At 53.7% G+C, this 21,206-nt stretch overlaps 4 protein-coding genes across 4 annotated transcripts; 2 read left to right on the plus strand and 2 right to left on the minus strand.

The window, feature by feature from the left end:
• Positions 1-259: 259 nt before the first annotated feature.
• BO87DRAFT_442288 (nonribosomal peptide synthase) lies at positions 260-15,821 on the plus strand (the record flags this gene model as incomplete). Its single annotated transcript, XM_025628041.1, has 9 exons — positions 260-667; positions 825-1,598; positions 1,660-4,041; positions 4,102-4,503; positions 4,547-5,861; positions 5,893-11,049; positions 11,178-11,342; positions 11,407-12,269; positions 12,332-15,821. The coding sequence occupies 9 exons, from the start codon at positions 260-262 to the stop codon at positions 15,746-15,748; spliced, it is 14,883 nt and encodes a 4,960-aa protein (XP_025477100.1). The 3' UTR covers positions 15,749-15,821.
• On the minus strand, positions 15,800-16,952 carry BO87DRAFT_408877 (class I SAM-dependent methyltransferase). The gene is made up of 4 exons (XM_025626199.1): positions 16,737-16,952; positions 16,659-16,679; positions 16,459-16,608; positions 15,800-16,407 (listed from the first exon to the last, which is right to left on the minus strand). Exons 1-4 carry the CDS (start codon positions 16,902-16,904, stop codon positions 15,895-15,897), a joined length of 852 nt encoding a protein of 283 aa, XP_025477101.1. The 5' UTR covers positions 16,905-16,952; the 3' UTR covers positions 15,800-15,894.
• A 1,037-nt stretch (positions 16,953-17,989) lies between these two features.
• Positions 17,990-19,586, plus strand: BO87DRAFT_340379 (MFS transporter). Its single transcript, XM_025620656.1, has 2 exons — positions 17,990-18,278; positions 18,336-19,586. The coding sequence occupies exons 1-2, from the start codon at positions 17,998-18,000 to the stop codon at positions 19,525-19,527; spliced, it is 1,473 nt and encodes a 490-aa protein (XP_025477102.1). The 5' UTR covers positions 17,990-17,997; the 3' UTR covers positions 19,528-19,586.
• Positions 19,587-19,639: 53 nt separating this feature from the next.
• Positions 19,640-21,032, minus strand: BO87DRAFT_442290 (sterigmatocystin 8-O-methyltransferase precursor; the record flags this gene model as incomplete). The annotated part of the gene is made up of 4 exons (XM_025628042.1): positions 20,827-21,032; positions 20,635-20,776; positions 20,456-20,582; positions 19,640-20,405 (listed from the first exon to the last, which is right to left on the minus strand). The coding sequence occupies exons 1-4, from the start codon at positions 20,986-20,988 to the stop codon at positions 19,640-19,642; spliced, it is 1,197 nt and encodes a 398-aa protein (XP_025477103.1). The 5' UTR covers positions 20,989-21,032.
• Between the last annotated feature and the right edge of the window lie 174 nt (positions 21,033-21,206).

The raw sequence follows: 21,206 nt of genomic DNA on the forward strand, positions 1-21,206 counted from the left end.
GAGTATGCTCTGCTGCAGCTCAGCCGCAAATCCGGTGTTATTCTGTTTGCTTACCCTGGTTGTTTTTGCGTTAGTGGCACGGACGCCGGCAGCTGGAGACCGGTTACCAACGTGATGGGTGCATATATATAGTGTGAATAGGTACCACTACAATACAATAGTGACTATTGACTTATCTAGTTTCAGTAACTAGTGACTTCATCTTTATCTTGATAGTATTCGGTGATATCTTCCAGTGCAATAGTTCTACCTGCACAACATGAGTCGCTTTTCCTGCATCTTCCCTACCTTGACAGATGGGTATGTCTCGAATCCAGATCACACTCGTGCCGCGGGTCGGCGGACATACACAATCGACCTGAGCGGATGGAAGGCCCCAGGCAGTGAGACAGAAGCCCATATCCTGGCAGCCTGGGGCCTCGTTCTATCCAGCTACGTGGGCACCGATGAAGTGGCCTTTTACGTTGTGCCCACGACTGGTCCGGATACGACAGCATTGGCCGACTTGAAGGTCGAGGGAGATATGTCTCGCCAGTCCCTCACTTACGCTGCGGAGCAATTGTTGCACCCGGGACTCGTGGGTGCTGGCCAGGTTTCCGGAGAGACTGCCAATACCATCATCACCTTTGCGAAGGATATTGAGTCGTTATTTGTTACACAAACCGAGGTACGCGTGTCATCACCCGTACTACAGTGGCCTGGCTGGGCTTCTGGACGCTGACGGCCATCTAGGAGTCCTTCCTTTCGTTGCATGTTTATCGTGATGAGCAAGGACACATTTCACTATCACTTACCTACTACCTATCTCTGTGACCGACGTGCAGGCAGCAAATGTGGGTACTGCCATGGCCCAGGCGCTGGCCGAGGTAGGGACATGCGACAACGACAGGCTAATCAAGGACCTCAACCTTATGAGTCCGGCACACCTTGAGCACATCTGGCGGTTTAATGCCAATGTCCCCGGTATATGGGAAGAGTCTTTCCATGATGTGATTGAGCGACACGCCACTAATCGACCACACTCCCCGGCGGTCGATGCCTGGGACACGAAGCTTACCTACGCCGACCTCGTAAGGGAGGCACGCCTGCTCGCAGCGTACCTCCAGCAACGCGGCGTGGGTCCAGGCTCAGTGGTCCCCATTTCCTTCGAACGGTCGGGAGCAGCTCTGGTTGCTATGCTGGCTGTGTCCAAGGCCGGCGGAGCCTTTGTTAGCGTGCCCCCGAATCTCCCTGCTGGACGACTCGACGCCATCCTGGATGTCATCGAAGCACCGTTTGTGGTAACTTGGACGAGGTACGAATCGTTCTGGGCTGAACGTCTGCCTACGCTCCCTATCGACAACTACCCCAAGCCAGCTGCAGATACGACGGTGGAAGCCCTCGGAAAGCCAGAGGACCTTTTCTACGTGATTTTTACTAGTGGCTCTACGGGCCGACCGAAAGGTTGCATGCTGTCCCATTCGAACTGGTTAAACGGTGCTCTCCGTAACGCCCCTAGTTGGAAGTATGGTCCCGAGAGCCGTGTCCTTCAAATGCTGAGCCACACTTTCGACATGAGTCTACTGGAGATATGCACTAGTCTGGGATCTGGGGCTTGTGTGTGTGCCGCGCACAGAGGGGATTGAAACCAGCATATCCGACGCCATCAACGGGTGGCAGGTTAATCATGTTATCATGACACCTTCACTTGCCCGCGCCTTGAGACCCGACGACGTGCCCGAGCTAAAGACAATGTGCCTGGGTGGTGAAGCCTTCCCCAAGGAGATAGTCACTATGTGGTCTGAGCGGATTAATCTCTGGCAGTTCTATGGCCCCAGCGAGTGTTCCATTAATTCCTCGTCGCGTCCGATCACACGGCCCGATGCTGATCCATTGAACATTGGTCCTCCCAACTCGGCTGCTTGCTGGGTAGCAGATGTACACAATTACAATAAACTGGTTCCTGTTGGCGCTATTGGAGAGTTACTTGTTTCTGGGCCCATTGTCGGCATGGGATACATGAAAAATCCAGTAAAGACAGCCGAGGCATTCCTTGAAGAAGTTGGATTTGTGGCGAAGGATGATCCCCAGTTTGGTGGATTCCGGTTCTACCGAACAGGTGATCTTGTGCGCTGGAACTCGGACGGTACTATCACCTTCTGCGGCCGTGCTGACACACAAGTCAAGCTCAATGGCCAAAGACTCGAACTGGCCGAGGTGGAATATCAACTGGGGCTGGAGTCCGGTGTTCAGTATGCCATTGCCATGGCGCCTCAGGCGGGCCTATGCAAGAACAACCTCATTGCTATTCTCACAGTCAAGGGTACCAGCACTGGCAACCAGGATACGGCTGCCGACGAGATTCCACTGTTAGATCGCCGCGATCCGATCGTTCAGGAGACAGTGAAAAAGCTGCGTTCGCAACTTCAACACGCTTTACCGCGGTACATGGTACCAACCATCTGGGCATTCGTTGGGCGCATGCCCATGTCAGCCTCTGGCAAGATTGATCGCGTACAACTGCGGGATTGGGTACAGAAGATGAACCAGGAGACTTTCGACGCAATCACTGGCCGCAGCTTGGAAGCCGAAGATCATGTTCTCGGCCTCAGTCGGCTAGAGCAGGAGGTTCAGCTCGCCTGGGCTGAAGCGCTGAGTTTATCCGCCGCCGAAGTAGGCCTGCAGCAGCCGTTTGTTGCGCTGGGCGGGGATTCCATCAAGGCCCTAGATGCCGTAGCCAGATGTCGAGCTCGTCAGATCAAGATTAGCATGGTGCATACCTTGTCTTGCGAAGGCGTCCGAGAGGCTGCCTCTTTGGCAGAAGTGCAGGAGACCCCTGCTCAGCAGGTGGCGGAGATGGCAGTGGATTACTCGAATCTCTGGACCCGGTTGTCAGATGACTACGATCTTGACAAGCTAGGTGTAACGCAACTTGAAGAGGTGGAAGATGTTTTCCCCTGCACCACCATGCAAGAGGGCATGTTCCTTGGCCAGATTCGTCGGCCTGGAGCTTACCACATGCGCTTCTTCCACCGCGTGCAGCTGAAAGGTGGTTGCCTGCCTACCGTGGAACGCATCCAACAGGCCTGGGCATCCCTTGTCGAAAGACATCCTTCACTACGCACAGTCTTCGTGGATGACCTGTCCCCAGAGGCCATATACCATTCGATCGTGTTGCGGTCGGTTCCAATGGAGCTTAGAATGCGTGAGGTGCCGCGCGACCTCAGAGCTGAAGCCGCCCTCGCCATGTTCACGGAGGAGCTTGTGCCATTTCGTGCCAATGCCCCCTTACACCGCATGCTTTTGCTGACCTGCCGCGGAAGGGTACCTTATTTCATGTTGGAAATCTCTCACGTCATCATGGACGGCTATGCGTTGTCTGTTTTCCGACGCGAATTCATCCGCGCTTGCTCCTCCAGTGCCCCCCTACCGCGAGGCCCAGACTACCGCATGTTTGCCAACTACCATCGCACACGACAAACCGACGACAGTGCGAGGTATTGGACTAACTACTTAGCCGACTGTGTACCATGCCACATCCCTACTCATGCGGTGAGTGCACCGAGTGATGCCCCCCCTGAATGGCCTCGGACGCTGCAGCGGCGCGACTTCGGCTTTGAGAATAGTGCGGCGTTCCTGCAGCGATGCAAAGAGCGCCAGGTTACACTCGCTTGTGCGATCCGCGCTGCATGGGCGCTGGTGCTGCGCGCCTATACCCAATCAGAGGATGTTTGCTTCGGCTACGTCTCGTCCGGACGCAACGTGCCGGTGCCCGAGGTCGAGACCATCTTTGGTCTGTGTCTCAGTATGCAGGTCTGTCGAGCAAGACTAAGCGAGGCTTCCACGATTGCTAGTCTCGCTAGGAAGATCCAGGAGGATTATGCCGCTAGTTTGCCGTTCCAGCACTACCCGTTGGCTGAGGCACAACGCGGGCTGAAGCAAACACACGGACAGGGGCTGTTCAACACGGCGATCTCCATGGAATGGGTGCCTCCGAGTGTAGAGGATGAGGATGCCTTGCTGGATTTGGAGGAAATTTGTGAACAGGATGACCCGACTGAGGTGAGTTCGAAATCCAGCCTCCTGGCCGTACCCCTACTGATGACATGTAACTCGGCACAGTACGACATCGCCATCAGTGTGGATGTCCATGAAGGCCACATCAAACTGGGCTTCCTCTATTGGCCTAATTTGACGGACTTCGAGATCACCCATCTAGCCGAGGCCCTGCGGGGTGCCATGAACCGCTTTGCCTTCCAGCCCGACGAGGCTCTCAACACTCTCAGTCTACTGCAGGCTAGTGATGTTTGCTCCGCCCTGGCTGACGGACCTACGCTGTTGCCTCTCGAAGCCGTCCGCGGCAATGTGGTGTCAATGATTGACCGCTGGGTGACGCGCCAACCGGAAGGCGCTGCCATCGATGGATGGGATGGATCCCTGAGCTACAAGGAACTGCATGAGCAGTCTTCCTGGGTGGCTCGCAATCTTCTCCACCAAGGCGTACAACTCGGAGACCGCGTTCTGGTGTGTGCAGACCGGTTGAGTCGTACCGTAGCCACCGTTCTAGGTATCGTGCGAGCCGGATGCGTGCTGGTGCTCTCGAACCCGACGGACCCAGAGAAGCGCCTCCAATGGCTGGCAAAAAAAGTGCAATGCTGCCCTGATCGTCGCCGATCCTACATACGAAGAGCGGTTTGCGACTGCTGGTGCCCGTGTACTATCAACAACCACTGTCTGTGCCCCAGCAGCCTGGGACTACGAGTTCCCATCTCTAGACGAACATGACCTCGTCAGCATTCTCTTCACTTCCGGAAGCACTGGCACCCCGAAAGGCATTCTGATGGAGCATGGCGCACTCGCGACCAGTGTGCTCCTTGGCCATGGCCGTACATTACGCTTCTCCCGCTACACCCGCATGCTGCACTTTGCCTCGTTGACCTTCGACGCTGCCTTGGCGGAGATGTTCACTACCTTGGCACATGGCGGGTGTATCTGCGTGCCTTGTGAGGATGACCGTCTTTCTGACGTGTCTGGTTGTATCTCCCGCTTTGCGGTCAACACGGCTATGCTGACCCCCTCGGTCGGGAGGCTGTTGGACCCCGGGGCTCTGCTAACCTTAAAGACCCTGATCATGGTGGGCGAACCAATGTCGCGGCTGGATGTGGAGCGGTTCGCTCCGGTGCTTGACCTGTACAACGGTGCAGGGCCTACAGAAACATCCATCATGGTTACAATCGCCGGGCCGATGGAACCTACTGATGAGCCAGTAAATCTGGGCTATGCTGTCGCTGGGGTCAGGTTGTGGGTGACTGAGGCTGAGAACCCTAATCGACTGGCTCCGTTGGGAGCAGTCGGCGAGTTGATCGTCGAAGGCCGCTTGGTCACTCGTGGATACCTGGATGGCCCAGCACGGACGCAGGAAGCCTTCCTTCCCAGTTTGCCATGGCTTCCATCACAACATGCCTTGTACCGAACAGGTGATTTGGTGCGGTATGCTGACGATGGTAGTCTACGGTATATGGGACGGAAGGACACGCAGGTGAAGTTGCGCGGACAACGCATTGAGTTGCAAGAGGTCGAGTATCATCTACGAAAGAGCTTGCAGCAAGCACAGATTGTGGTGGAGATGGTCGTTCCGGCGGGGAAGATGCGTGCTCAGGCTAGCCTGGTCGCTTTTGTCAGTGGGCTGACTGCGGAAGATGTTGAGTCGTCGTCTGCATGTAACTTGGAAGGAACGATACTTATCTCGCAAATTGTCTTACCCAAGAGTGCGTTTCAAGCGCTTGAGGAAGTCCTGCCACGCCACATGATACCGTCGGTGTATAATGCCCTGGACACTATTCCGCTGTCGGTCAACGGCAAGGCAGATCGGCGGCGACTGCGTGAGATGGGTTCCTTACTGCTAGCATCTAGTGCCGCCCATAAGAACACCATTGAAGGAAAGCAAGTCCGTCAAATGGACGCCAGCATCGGAGCTGGAACGGACACTGTTGGAGTTGTGGGCTGCGACACTCGGACTCGAGGCTGAGACAATCCACGGCGATGACAGCTTCTTTGAATTAGGCGGTGACTTTGTCTCTGCCATGAAGTTGGTAGCCACAGCTCGGGATAAATTCAAGCTGTCGTTGAGCGTTCCCCAGATGTTCAGATACCCGACTATTTGTCATTTAGCCGCCGAAGTTGGGGAGCCCGCTGGGCAGTCAGCAAGCTCAGCTTCATCCACAACGGAGGAAGGGTTTACATTCAGCACGCCAGACGACTCTTCCACTAATGATGGAGTCGACGACGACTTCTTAGAGCTGGTCACTGCCCAGCTGGCCCAGTTAGCCCAAGAGAAGGGCAAGAAGGTGGATATTGCTGCTCTTCTGAAGCAGCTGCAGGGCGGTTCCTCTTCCAATAAGACTCCGTCCGTGTCTTCCTCATCTTCATCATCTTCGTCATCCAAAAGGAAGAAGAATGCGGCCAAAGCGGAATCTCTGGCCGAAGCAGCTGCTCCTATCCCAGTGCAATTTTCCTTGCTAGATGGTGGCGCAGATGCTCTGGATAAGGTCCGTGCACAGGCTGTAGAGCATTGCAAGATCACACACGAGGATATTGAAGATATTTATCCCGCCACAGCTTTGCAAGAAGGGATGATGGCACTCACGGCCCGCACACCTGGAGTTTATACCACAAGTTTGACCGGCAATCTTTCCGAGCTGGTCGATCTCGCATGGCTGCAATACGCCTGGGGTAAAGCTGCTGAGGCGCATCCAATCCTCCGGACCCGGATTATCCTGACCGACAACAACACGGCAGTGCAGGTTGTGCAGCGTGCGAAAGGGCTTCCATGGGACACATATTCCTTGCGAGAGGACGACGTTCTCCCGGACCTAACGTCGAACATGACCTCTGGATCTCCCCTTCTGCGCCTGGCTCTGGTACACCGGCAAAACCAGCCCCGAATGCTCCTGGTGGCCATTCACCACGCCCTCTACGATGGATGGTCGATGCCACTCCTCAAGCAGGCAGTTGAGGATGCCTACCATGGTCGGGACTTGCGGTCACAGCCCTTCACCCCATTCATCAAACACCTCATTGCGGGGAAACCGGCCGCACAAGACTTCTGGACCACACACCTGGACAGCTTCGTAGGAGGCATCTTCCCTAAGTTGCCTAGCATCTACCACCAAATCCAGCCGACGAAACGCCGAACCCGGCCAATGACTCTGCCAACAGCGGCCCCCAAGGCCCAGTATACTATGGCGACAAAGATTCAAGCAGCTTGGGCTGTGACTGTGCCGCGATATGCAGAGGTTAATGACATTGTCTTTGGTACTGTTAGTACCGGACGCTCAGCGCCTGTGCCAGCCATTGATCGCATGGTTGGTCCCACCATTACCACTGTACCTGTTCGCATCTCGCTCGGTGACCAAGCGGATCGAGTCCTCTCACTGCTGCAGAGAGTCCAAGAGGATAGCTGGAACAAATTGGATCATGAACACCTGGGCCTACAGCATATCCGCCATCTCGGTGAATCTGCAGCTGCCGCTTGTAGCTTCCAGACGCTGCTTGTAATTCTGCCGCGTGAACAGCCTGACACCAAATACCGTTCTACTTTGCTTTCAGGATTGCAGGATGTGGCCGAACTAGAGGGCGTGGATACTTACCCGCTAATGTTGGTGTGTGAGCCTGACAGTGCCAGACTGCATTTGACTGCCGTGTTTGATCGAGCCGTTCTGGACGGAGCCACGTTGGACCGGATGCTCGCTCATTGGGAACTGGTACTAACCCAGATGTGGAATGAGCCTGATATGGCAGTGATTGAAATTGATGCTGTATCGTGCAGTGATAAAGAGACTTTGATGCGATGGAATACTGGAGAAACAATACCTGACGGGTGTGCCCATGACGCAGTGTGTGAGTGGAGTAGGCGCACCCCTCACGCACCCGCTGTCTGTGCTTGGGACGGGGATTGGACCTACGAGGAACTAGAGAGATGCTCCTCTCTCGTAGCCAGTCAAATCTTCGCACATGGTCTGTCCTCCGGAGACTTTGTTGCTCTCTACCACGAAAAGTCCCGGTGGACAGCGGCCGGAATTCTCGCGCTGTTCAAAGCCGGCGCCATTCTCATTACTCTTGACCCGGCCCATCCCACAGACAGAATCAAGGATATCCTGGATCAAGCACGACCGCGCCTCATCCTGACCTCCCAGTCCCTCCTCGATGTGGCTAGAAATCTGGAGACCCCGGTCCTGAGTGTACAGTTAGCAGCATCACAGCCATTGCCCGAAGGATGGTCCAGTCTACCCACAATAAGCCCCACCCTGGCTGCATATGCCCCGTTTACCTCTGGATCAACAGGTCGACCGAAGGGGATCCCGCTTGATCATCGTGGTCTGGCGGCTTCAACTGCATCAATAGCTCGTTCTTGCCTACTCCGCCCAGCATCTCGGGTACTTCATTTTGCTAGCTTCGCCTTTGACGCCAGCATGATGGAACAACTGATAGCATGGCACGCTGGTGGCTGTCTATGTATTCCTGATGAAACCGCAAGGCAGACGGACCTGGCCAAGTGTATCCGGGATTTTAACGTTACTTGGGCTTTTCTCGCACCTTCCTGTCTAAGATTAATCACCCCCGATGATGTTCCGTCCCTCCAAGCTTTGGGACTCGGTGGGGAGTCTATGACGTCCGAAGATATCACCATCTGGAGCCCGAGGCTCCGCCAGATCATCCAGCTGTACGGGCCAGCGGAGTGTTGCATTGTGGCTGCATTGACTGAAGTGACAAAACCATCTGAGAATCGGTTGATAGGGAGACCAAACGCCTGTCGATGCTGGGTAGTTGACCCGCAGAACCCAGATCGCCTAGCGCCCATAGGCGCTGTCGGGGAATTGCTAATTGAGGGGATTACTGTCGGTCGGGGTTATATTAATGATCCTGACCGAACCACTCCGGCATTCATACGGCCTCCTAAATGGCTTCAAACACTGTATCCTGATGACCAAGAGCCAAAGCGGCTCTATCGGACCGGTGACCTCGTGCGTTATGCTGGTGTGGACGGCAAGCTGGCCTTCATCGGGCGAAGAGACGGTCAGCTCAAGCTTCACGGACAACGTACTGAGTTGGCGGACGTCGAAGCCCACCTCCGTTCTCTAATACCCGGGATGCAAAAGATGGTTGTCGAGATGGTTCACAGTGCGGACAACCAGAGTCCCTTTTTGGCTGCTTTTCTAGAAGAAATATCAACGTCACAAAAGCCAAAAGAGCGTGAGATTGGACTATTGCATCTAAGTCAATCCCAATGTGCCCTAGATGTTAAGGCCATTGATAGCGCGTTGTCGCGAACGGTTCCACAATACATGATTCCTAGCATGTATCTACACATTTCCCGTCTGCCTCTAAGCGCATCTGGAAAGCTGGACCGTCGCCACCTCCGCGAGATGGTAGCAGAGCTTCCACACCAAAGAATTAACGAGTACGCTGCTGGATCAGGCCTCAGCGTTCCCGACCGGCCAGTAACATCCCAGGAGCGCGAGATGCAGGCTATCTGGGCACGAGTATTGTCACTTGACCCGAACACAATTGGAGTCAACGACGATTTTTTCCGCATCGGCGGCGACTCCATTTCCGGGATGCAGGTCTCCACGAAATGCAATGCGGCTGGCATCCATATCACCAGTGCGGATCTCTTCAGACACCGTACCATCGAGCAACTGATATGCCATATTAATACTATCAGAACCACTGACTGTGCGTCAGTCTCGCTACCTACAGAGCCGGTGGACGAGTGGGTTGCTCTCGCCCCTATCCAGCAACTCTTCTTCGAAGTTGCCCCAGAGGGGCCAAATCACTTTAACCAGAGCCTGCTCCTTCGCACTAGCCGCCGGGTTGGTGTAGAGGAACTCGCCGGAGGCCTGGATATTCTTATTGGAAGATATTCTATGCTACGCGCGAGATTCTGCCGCAAGGATTCCGGCCAGTGGTTCCAGCAGGTAAAGTCGCTGGATTCTGAGCCTGTTAGTGCCTTTTACCGGTTAGCTGCGCACAACCAGATCACTCGTGAGTCGCTGCCAACACTTTTTACAGCGGCTCAGATGGCATTGTCTATTGAGGATGGGCCGCTCTTGACTGTGGATCTGGTAGAGCTTAAGGACGGTAGTCAGCTCGTCTACCTGGCGGCCCATCATCTCATTATTGACCTTGTCTCGTGGCGCATTTTGCACGGAGATCTGGAGGAATACCTCCAGACAGGCTCTCTCAGTTCCGCTACAGGGTCGGTTCCTTTCTTGACCTGGACTCAATTACAGGCCGAATACAGCGCCGAACACCTCACTCCCGCGCGTGCTTTACCTGGCTTCCAGGAAGCAAACGATGATTTCGATGTCATGAGGTACTGGGGAATTTCTTCCGAGTCGAACACGTTCGGGCAAACCTCAACATCCAGATTTACCTTGGACCGCACTGTGACTGATATTCTCTTCGGAAGCGCTAACAAGGTGATGGATACTCGACCGGTTGAGATTTTGCAGGCCGCCCTCTGGTACTCTTGTAATCAAGCTCTCACTGACCATCCGGGTCCAAGGATTTATGTTGAAGGCCATGGGAGAGAGCCATGGACGGATTCCATCGACGTCTCGGGAACGGTTGGTTGGTTTACGATCATGTCTCCTTTGGTGTCCACTCCATGGCATCACCTATCACGGAAATCAATGCGGGACTTCGTCGATGTACTCAGCTATATCAAGGACCAACGCCGACGCATTCCGGCAAACGGATGGGCTTACTTCACTTCTCACTACCTGAACGACGAAGGTAGGGTTGCATATGGGCGGACGAAGCCGGTTATGGAAGTTCTGTTTAACTACATGGGCCAGTACCAGGAGATGAAGCGTGAGGACGCCATGCTACAGCTGGCTGGCGATGACGTCCAGTCCGGCACCGGTGCTTCAGACATTGCCGATAACGTGCCACGCTTTTCGTTGATTGACGTTACCGCGTTCACTGCGAACGGGTGCCTAACCTTCGAGTTTACATTCCCGCAATTGATACAGCAGGATGCTCGACTGGAACATTGTATTAAGGAGTGTGAGCGTACTCTCGTCGCCGCGGCTAGTTCACTGTCAGCGGAAGGACCCCGCAAGACGTTGACCGACTTTCCCCTTATGTCTGCGCTCACTTACGACCAACTGAGCCAGTGCCTCAATCATACGTAGCCTTCGATGGGCCTACGTGCCCAAGACGTCTGGAATATCTACCCTTGCTCTCCCGTGCAACGGGGCATGTTGTTGGCGCAGCTGCGCGATCGGCAGGCATATCAGCAACGATTCAAGTTTCAGGTTATGTCTCGCGGGCCAACAGACCAACTTTCATTGGAAAAGGTGAAAGATGCTTGGACGGAAGTGATTAATCGACATGACATCCTCCGTACTCTTCTTCTCCCAGTTTCAGATCACAGCCACTTTGACCAGGTAGTCATGGTCCCTGGTAGCCTTCAGCACCTGGTTCGAGGTGATGCGATGGACGCCAATCCCACGGAGGGCCTACCTCACACGATCAACATCACCAGCGACTCGACTGGCGCCATAATCTGCGAGTGGAATGTCAGTCATGCGTTAGTTGATGCCATGTCGATAGCTGTCATTCAACGGGAGGTCAATCAAGCGTTGGAAGGTTCGCTGGGACAACATCAAAATCTACCACAATACGTGGAATACATTGAATGGCTTACTCTGCAAGACAATACCGAGGCGCAGGCATATTGGCAAAAATATCTTGATGGGGTGGAACCATGTCTATTTCCGAAACTGACTTCTTCGCCAGACAAGGTCAATCCGGAAGCTACGATCGCTGCCATTCGTGCCACCTGGTCCCGCGATGCTCGGATGGACGAGCTATGCCATAAGCACGCTATCACATTGACAAATCTATTCCACATTGTCTGGGCCATCGTGCTCGGCGCTTATGTAGGCACTGATGAGGTTTGTTTCGGCTATACAGCTCTTGGCCGAGATGTGCCTGTCCACCGGGTTGAGACGATGGTCGGCCCTTTAGTCAATGTTCTTGCCACGACCGTCCGGCATGAAGAGAACGAGACAATCTTGAATGCACTCCTCACCCATCAAGCCCACCTCACTAATAGCCTCCAACATCAACATTATGCGTTGGCAGACGTGTATGCGGCTTTGGGACTGGTCGGATCTCAGCTGTTCAACGCTATCGTATCGTTGCAAGATACATCTCACTTCGACGCTCCAGACGAGCAAAGAACCCGGCTCGAGATGCTACCTGCAAATGATGTCTCAGAGGTTTGTCCCTAAACTTGGTCTACGAAGCCCCCTATATTGTCTGATGTTAACATCTAATACAGTACGATGTAGCCCTCAATATCGGTGTTGACAAATCCTCTATTCAGCTGGTCCGCAGCTACCAAACCGTATCTCTGTCCGCTGAGCAGGCCGACGCACTACTGCGAACGGCCTTTCATGTACTGGATGAAATCCTGAGAGACCCCACCCAACGATTTTGTGAGCTCGAGGTCATCAGCCCTAAGTGTAAAGAGCAACTTGTGAAATGGAACGCTGGCATGCTTGCCCCAACCGATGAATACATCCATGAGAAGATACAAGGCCAGTGCCGTATCCACAATTCCCGACAAGCCGTTTGTGCCTGGGACGGCATCTTTACCTACGCCGAAGTCGACGATTTGTCTTCACGCCTGGCAGCACGGCTCATTAGAATGGGGGTTACCTCCGAGGACATCATCCCAATCTACTCACCCAAATCCCGATGGACGGTCATCGCCATTCTAGGGGTTCTAAAAGCTGGGGCTGCCTTCACGCTTCTGGAAACATCACATCCAATGGCTCGACTGCATGTGATATGCAATCAGATCAAGGCCCCTATGATTATTGCACCAGCATCGCATGCCATTCCAGCGGCTAATTTGGCTCCTATCTTAGTCGTGCTCGACAAAATCATGTCCTTAGCCCAGGAAAGACCAGTCCCCTTACCGGCTGTCGGTATACCACCAGCGAGAGAAGCTCTCGCCTATCTCATCTTCACCTCAGGTTCCACAGGAAACCCCAAGGTGGTTATGGTCACCCATCAGAATTTGTGCAGTAATGCGTCGATCATCACAACGTCTGTCAATATGACTTCCGACAGTCGGGTGCTACAGTTTGCATCACATGCATTTGATGCGTGTATCTTGGGATTACTAGGTGCGCTGATCGCAGGTGCCTGTCTGATCATCCCGTCCGAGTCGGAGAACAAGGAAGACCTGGCTGGTTGTATGGAGCGCATGGACGTCACTTGGGCACTTCTGACCCCTTCCGTCGCAAGGATCTTGAAGCCGGAGACCCTTCCCAGACTCCTTAATTTAGTCCTGGGTGGCGAGCCGATAGCTGCTTCGGATTTAGACATGTGGCGGGGACACGTCCAGGTGGTGTGTGCCTATGGCCCAACCGAAACTACCATTGTCGCTAGTACGACATCACCCTCCACATTTCCCATGGATGGTAAGAATATTGGCGTGCCAAGCGGAAGCTCCCTTTGGGTCGTCTCCAGGCAGAACTATCAAAAGCTGGCGCCTCTTGGAGCCACAGGCGAGCTTTTGATTGAAGGACCCAATGTAAGCCTGGGTTATCTTGGTGATCCAGGGAAAGCCAACAAAGCCTTCCCAGATTCTCCAATCTGGCTGTCACAGCTCCGGAAATCGCCTACCAGGGTCTACCGAACCGGTGACTTGGTTCGCTTCGATACAACTACGGGCACCATTCGCTTCGTCGGACGCAAAGATAACCAGATCAAGTTCCATGGGCAGCGCATCGAGCTCGGCGAGATTGAACATCATGCTCAGTTGGCTTTTTCGAGTGCCAGCATGGTCATCGTCGATTTGATAACCCCTGAACAGCCTCAACAGCCATATATCGTTGCATTCGTACATCAATCAGATGCAGCGAATGAAACGACTGACACAAACGACACCCTCCTGCTTCCTCCCTCCGAAGCCTTCCGAGCAGACGCTCTGGCAGCGCAGAACAAGATGTACGAACGACTCCCGCACTACATGGTCCCAGCAGTGTTCCTCCCTTTGCATCGGCTTCCTCTATCGGTCACTGGTAAAGCCGATCGGAAACGTCTCCGACAATGTGCACTTGCTCTGTCCAGCCCTGAGCTTAGTGCATACCGCGCCACGGCCTCGAGGAAGCGTATGCCTTCCACAGCAGCGGAGCGCAAAATGCAGGGATTGGTTGCAACTGTTCTGGGAAGGGACCCTACTGAGATCGGCATGGATGACAGCTTTTTCTATCTGGGAGGTGACTCCGTGCAAGCAATGCGGCTGGTTGCCGAGGGTCGTCAGCAAGGGCTTACCCTCTCCCTTCGAGCGATCTTTGACTCTCCCTGTCTGGGTGACCTTTCTGACCAGGCGAAAAGTCTGATCGAAGATAACCAGCGAGCATCGACCGCGTCACGAGGCAACCTACGTTATGATTGCGACCAAATAGACAAAATAGTTGCAACTAAATCCCTCAACAAGACTGACGTAGTCGACGTCCTTCCCACAACCTCCTTCCAGCACCACTGGCTAGACGCACAACTGAAGAGCTACATTGTCGCCGACATATCAGGCCCGATCGACCCGGCCCGTCTCCTTAGAGCCATGCATCGTGTCGTGGAGGCTCACCCAATTCTCCGAGTATCCTTCGTGCCTTATGAAAACACCACCATGCAAGTGATCCTAAACAAGGCCGTGGCCATAAAAAGTGCCGACCCGTCCAACACCACCGTGGAAGAAATTTGCCGCCAGGATGCAGATACCCCAACAGTTCCAGGTATGCCGTACCTGCGCGTCATACTAGCGACCCAAGTCGAAGCCGATCATACATTAATCTTGCGCCTTTCTCACGCCCAATACGATGCCGTCTCACTTTCCCTCCTCATGAATGATCTGGGCCATGCATACGCAAACGAGACTCATCCCTTACCTTCATCCCACTTCCCTCGATTCAACGACTACACTACCTACCAGCAAGCTCAGAGAGCCGATCCCACAGCAATCACATTTTGGCGTCATCTCCTCCAAGATGTCTCGCTCACCTACCTTAACCTCCAGCCAGCCGAGTCCTCGGCCAGCAATGGGACTCCGATTACACTTTCCCGCGACATTGACATCGCTATTTTCCCCTCACTTCCCAGCGACATTACCATAGCCACAACGGTCAAAGCAGCCTGGTCCCTGGTCCTAGCCCAGAAGACCAATTCCCCTGCCGTGATATTCGGCCAAGTGGTTCACGGTCGGGCCATTGCCCTTCCTGGGGTCGAGGGAATTATCGGTCCCTGTGCCAATATCACGCCCGTTGTCGCACGCCTGGGTCTTCAGACTACGGGATTGGAATTAATGCAAACATTGCAAGACCAACACCGCTCTGCTATGCCGTACGAGACGGTGGATCTTGATGACGCGCTGGCGTATGCCAAGGACTCCCAGGCCGGGCGTAAAGGATTACAAACAATTGTGCAGCATCAGAATAACGTGATGGTTGATGATATGGAGTTGTCGCTCGGGGAGGTGAAGTGTGGGGTAGATGTCAGGGCAGTAGATCATCTGCCGAAAGAGGTATGGGTCTATTCGTCTGTTGATGAGAAGAGACCGGGTATGTTGGAGGTGAAGATCATGTCATCAACGTTGGTGCTGGGTGAGGAGGTTGCGGAGGAGTTGATGGGTTTGCTTGTAGAGAAGATAGTGGGGTTGTTGAGGCATCCTGAGAGTGTCTGTTTTTGATTGAGCTTTGTTGAGGAGTCGGAGTAGAATTTGGACGGTTGTATATAGCTTGTTGAATGAACATGAAGTGAAAATCACGTAAGCACTCCACTTTGACCGACATCATCAACAACCCCAAACCACTCACTCAATACGCGAATCTAAACCTAAACCCTCCTCACAACAAACTGCATCTTGAAAGTCGTCTCCCCATTATGCGCCACCTTCGTAATCCCCTTCCACTCCTCGCCCGTAACATCAACACTCCACTCCGTCTCCGCCTCCCTCCCGACCTGCTCCCACAACCTCCTCCACGAATCCAAGTTGTGTCTCCAAATCGTCGACTTCAACTCATTCGCCCACACCTCCCGAGAATTATAATCACCTACATGGCGACCAACCACCATAGAACCGGCCTTCGGCTTTAGCAGCTTAATGACCTGCTTAGCCAATTTGACCTGGGTATCCCAGTCAAAGAGGTGGAAGAATGAGGCCGCGTTGATCATGTCTACCTTCCCGCTAAGGCGGTTGAATAGTTCACTGCTGCTGTCGAAGATGTCGCCGGTGATTAATTGGCATGCTAGGGTGTCGCGGTCCGCGAAGAGTTCGTATCCTAGTTCGATGAACTGGGGGTGCAGGTCTGAGCCGTAGATTTGAGATTGGGGTGCTCCTTGGTGGACCTGCTTAGATCAGTAGGTGTCCTAGGAATTTGTGGGCTACGGGGGGAGTACAAGGTGTCTGATGTCCTGGCCCATGGCGCATCCCAGATCCAGGTAAACGTCCGAGGTATCATGCAAGCGGGAGATGATCTCGGAATACGCGGAGGAATTGCAGATGGTGATATCAAGGAACCGGAAGGATCCGATACATGGATAGGGAAACTTATCTGATCAGTAATGATAGTACCTAATATGTGGAGGTGTAGACTTACGACTGCGAAGGCGCGATCTCTCTGTTGTATAACGTTGTATTCAGTATACATTTGGCCAGGTCAGGGGTATACACTTACCACTTCTTTGACGTGGTCAATGATCCTCTCCTCCGGGATCTTGCTGTACTCGGCAAGAATGGTACGCGCAGGCTCCTTGACCTCAGCCAATTCGGGCTCATACCAGCTAAACTGGCGGTTGACGCCATCCTGGGAAGCACTTGCAGTACTCGTGGTTGGTTCACTCATGGTTATCTACTGCAAATAGACAGGGAAAGAAGTGAGATATACGGTCGGGGTTTCATTCGGGGTTTCGGCCAAGAAGATGAAGAAGAGGAAAAGACCGTGGCGGAAGCTAACCGCGTGGTGCGGGGCCGCTGCCGTCGGACGTCCGATGCCTTCGGAGTTAAATCAATGAAGTGTTACAGGCTAATGGCGGGAATAACATTGTGATGATAGATGTTCTATGAGTCCATGTATTGCCGTCCGCACACCTACCAAACCAGATCTGACATTATTCCACCGAAGGGTAAGCGACGAGAACAGCGCCGCACAGCTGACAGGGGAGAAACAAGCTTTCGCCAACCCTTCAGACCCTGGTGTGCAAGGCACCGACCCACTGCTGTCGAACGGCGTCCAGAATGTTCTTCCACATACAAATGGCATGACATAAAGAGATTTGCTTCAGATGTCTGCTCCACTACTTGCACCTAGAGACGGATCAGCCTCTTCTACTGCGACCGTGCGTTCTGCGCTACTTTAACCAGAAAAAGTTGCACCCTTAGCTCGACTTAGCCGAGATGGCTCAGATGGCGCGATGCCTACCACTCAGGCACTACAATCCTTCGTTCCTTCTTGATATCGCCAGTAATGCTCATACCATTTCTCGGCATTTTAAACTGACCACCGGCATATGTTATCTCCAGCCTTGTACTGAATCCTGAGAATGCGGGCATCCCCGCTTATCGGTGTAGCGGCCGGCGGAGCTTTCCGCTTAGCCGACCAGAGCTGAATACTGCCCTGAAATCGACTTACTTTTGTTCAGACAAACAATAGTATTAATGGCTATAACAAGACTTATACCATGTTCTTCCATTCACCACATCTATAGACATCTTTCAAAGCATACCACCGCATCAATCACCCACTTGTTTCCCCCGCGGAGCCCTCCGAAGGCCAGCAAGAATCGGGGTTATCAAAGGATCTGCATAAGCACCATCTGCACACCATTCCGAATTCAGCGAGGGCCTCGGGGCCGGCAATAATCCATCTGCACCATAAATGTCTCCGACCTCGCCTGGACGATCTTTTTTATTTTTCGCACACCACTCTCCTTGCAACAATGGTCCGCATATGGCCCAAATCCGCCCATGACCAGCCATCGGACCTGGAAAAAGCGTCTCCCTCGCGCGACCCCGAATACCAGGTGAAATGGGACCCGGATGATCCCCTGAATCCGCAGAATTGGCCAGTGCGATACAAATGGTGGGTGACAGTGCAACTGGGCATGCTCGCTCTGGCCGGCAGTTTGGGCTCCAGCATCACCACCTCTGCCGATGACACCATCGCCGAGTATATTGGCGTGAGCAGCGAAGTCGCTGTTCTCGATGTCTCCCTGTACATGTGAGGTGTCCCCGTAGCAATAATCCAACCAATCAATCAGCCACTAACCAATCCCAGTCTCGGCTTCGTCCTCGGCCCCATCATCTGGGCCCCCGTCTCCGAAGTCTGGGGTCGGCGTGTCAGCATGCTCCCCGCCATCTTCTGTCTGGCGATCTTCGACATTGGCACTGCGAACAGTCGCAATGCCCCAGCCATCTTCCTCACGCGCTTCTTCGCCGGATTCTTTGGCTCCGCGCCCATCAGCAACGTCACCGCCGCGTTGGGCGACATGTGGAGTAAAGAAACGCGCGGCACAGCAGTGAGCATCTACGCAATCGCCGTAAACGGCGGTCCAGACCTGGGCCCCATCATCGGCGCAGCCATCATGGCCAATTCGAATCTCAGCTGGCGCTGGACCGCATACATCCACGCCATCTGGGTCTTCGCGACCTTCCTCATGGCCTTTTTCTTCCTCCCGGAACTTTATCCGCTCGTCCTGCTGAAACGGAAAGCGCAAAACCTCCGTAAATCCACCAATGACAGCCGATACTGGCATCCCCACGAACACCTGCACCTGTCTGTCCAATCCATCGTCACGAAACAGCTTGCTCGGCCGCTGCGCATGCTCTGCACTGAACCTATCGTCACATGTATCGCTTTCTACGCGGCCTTCGTCTACGCCGTCATGTACCTCACCCTCGAAGTCTTCCCTATCGCATTCGAAGAACTCCGCGGCTGGTCTCCCGTCGTCGGTGCCCTTCCCTTCCTCGCCCTCCTAATCGGTGTTATCCTCTCCACCGGAGTCAACATCTACAACCAGTTCCGCTACAACCGCATCTCCGCGGCCGCAAACGGTGCACCCGTCCCAGAGGCCCGCTTACCCCCCATGATGTTCGGAGGTGTTGTCCTCGTCCTTGGATTATTCTGGTTCGCCTGGACGGCTACGCCCGCTTACCACTGGATCTTGCCATGTCTGGCAGCATTCTGCATCGGAGCAGGGTTTAATTGTATTTTCCAGCAATGTTTGAATTTCCTAATCGACGTGTATCGCGTATATGCGGCTAGTTCAACTGCCGCCGTTACCTTCTTGAGAAGTATCATGGCGGCGGGGTTGCCGTTAGCGGCGAAGCCGATGATCAGGGCCCTTGGGATTGGACCCGCGATATCGATTATCGGCGCTGTGGCGGCGGTGTTGTTGCCAGTGCCGTTTTTGTTTGTCAGATATGGGCCGGCGTTGAGGAGGGCGTCGAAGATGATTGATGGGCAGTGATTCAGCGTCTTTAGGGTGTTGGTTACGGGTTGATCATATCATATTTGCATCAGCGAAGCGTATAGAATATATTGAAATATAAATAAAATGCATTGCAGATAGTAGTGGAAGATTATATCCTTGCCTCCACCACCCCCATCTCCATCCCCTCATTCTCACTCCCCACCCAACACCTCATCAGTCTCAACCCCGCCCTGACAAGTAACTCCGCATATTGCCTCTCCGTTCTCTCCGCGCCAGCGAAACTCACCATCATACTTAGATCCCCAATAGCAGCCATCAACCCGCCACCTGTCTCCGGAATGACCTTCTCCACAATCAACAACACCGACTCCTCGTTCATGGCCTCCCGTACTCTACTCAGAATCTTAACTACCTCGTTATCAGGCCAATCGTGCAACACAGTACGAAGCATATACCCCCTCGCTCCCTTCACCGGCTGTTCGGTGAAGAAATCATACCCTTGGCTCTCTATCACACCGTCAGGTAACTTCGCATCAGCGACAACATGCGGCAGATCCTGAAGAACAAGTCTTCCAGGGAGATCAGGGAACGCGGAGTGAAACGCGAGGAGGTCTTGGCCTTGGCCACCGCCGATATCTACCAAGAGTACTGAATTGGGATCCGGGGATTCCATCTGGAGTTTCTCGGTCACGGGGAAGAAATTGAACCATGGTTGTCCGGCTCGACGGATGGGAGATTTCATGACTGTGTTGAAGGAGGACTGGTAGTAGGGTTTTGTGGCCAGGTAGTCGAAGTAGTGGCAGGATGTGCCGGCGGCGAATTGGAAGGGCGTGTTGGTAAGGGAGTTGGGATTGGTCCAGTTGTTTTTGGCGAAGTAGTCCGGGAGGTGGGTGAGGAAGGAGTGGAAGTGCGTGCTGTGGAAGGGTTAGTCGGTTAGAAGATGCTTGGGGAGGGAGGGGAGTACAAGTGAATTATGGCTGCTGCGAGTGGGGAGGTTGATATGTAGGTTGAGGAGAGAGGAGTTGGTGTGAAGGTGTCGGATGTGTGTTGTTCGAGGGTCCCTATGGCGGAGAGGAAGCGCATGATTCGGGCTGGATGTGTTGTTAGGAGGCGGATGTGGTTGACGGGAGTATGTGATCATACCGACGAGAACTGGGTCTGCTTTCGTGTCACTGGCTATCTGGGCTACAGTGACTTTGCCGGTCTCATTCTGAGATGAGTGGTGGATGACTGCGTCGAAGAGCTTAAGGTCGATGGCTAGACGGAGAACCATGGTTTGGTGTTCCTGTTCTCTTATTAGTATCCACAGTTGTAGAGAAATTCAGGAAAGCATACCGTAAACAAAAGCTTGAACGTCTTCTCAAGCGGCGATTCGCATATCGCCTTCAGTCTATCGCATGCAGACGACAGCTCCGCACGCTGCTGCTCATCTATACTGTTCAGCTCGCCACTGGCGGTGACAGCGTTGATTGACTTGATAAGATCGGGGACGCTCATTTTTCAGACCATCTGAGAATACAAGAATAAGCGAAAAATAGCTAATAAGCTCCGATGTCTCTCTGGTCTCATGATGCGCGTCATCACAGTCTTATATACGAGGAAGCTCGGTAGATCGGTAGACCGTCCCCGAGCTAATTTGCCGATCCCGTCCCCGCGCCCGATCTTTATCTCCGTGGGTGCACCGAGGCCGAAGTGTTCTCAAACTCGATTGTAGC

This window comes from Aspergillus neoniger (assembly GCF_003184625.1).
Source record: "Aspergillus neoniger CBS 115656 unplaced genomic scaffold BO87scaffold_28, whole genome shotgun sequence".
Taxonomy (NCBI): Eukaryota; Fungi; Ascomycota; class Eurotiomycetes; order Eurotiales; family Aspergillaceae; genus Aspergillus; species Aspergillus neoniger.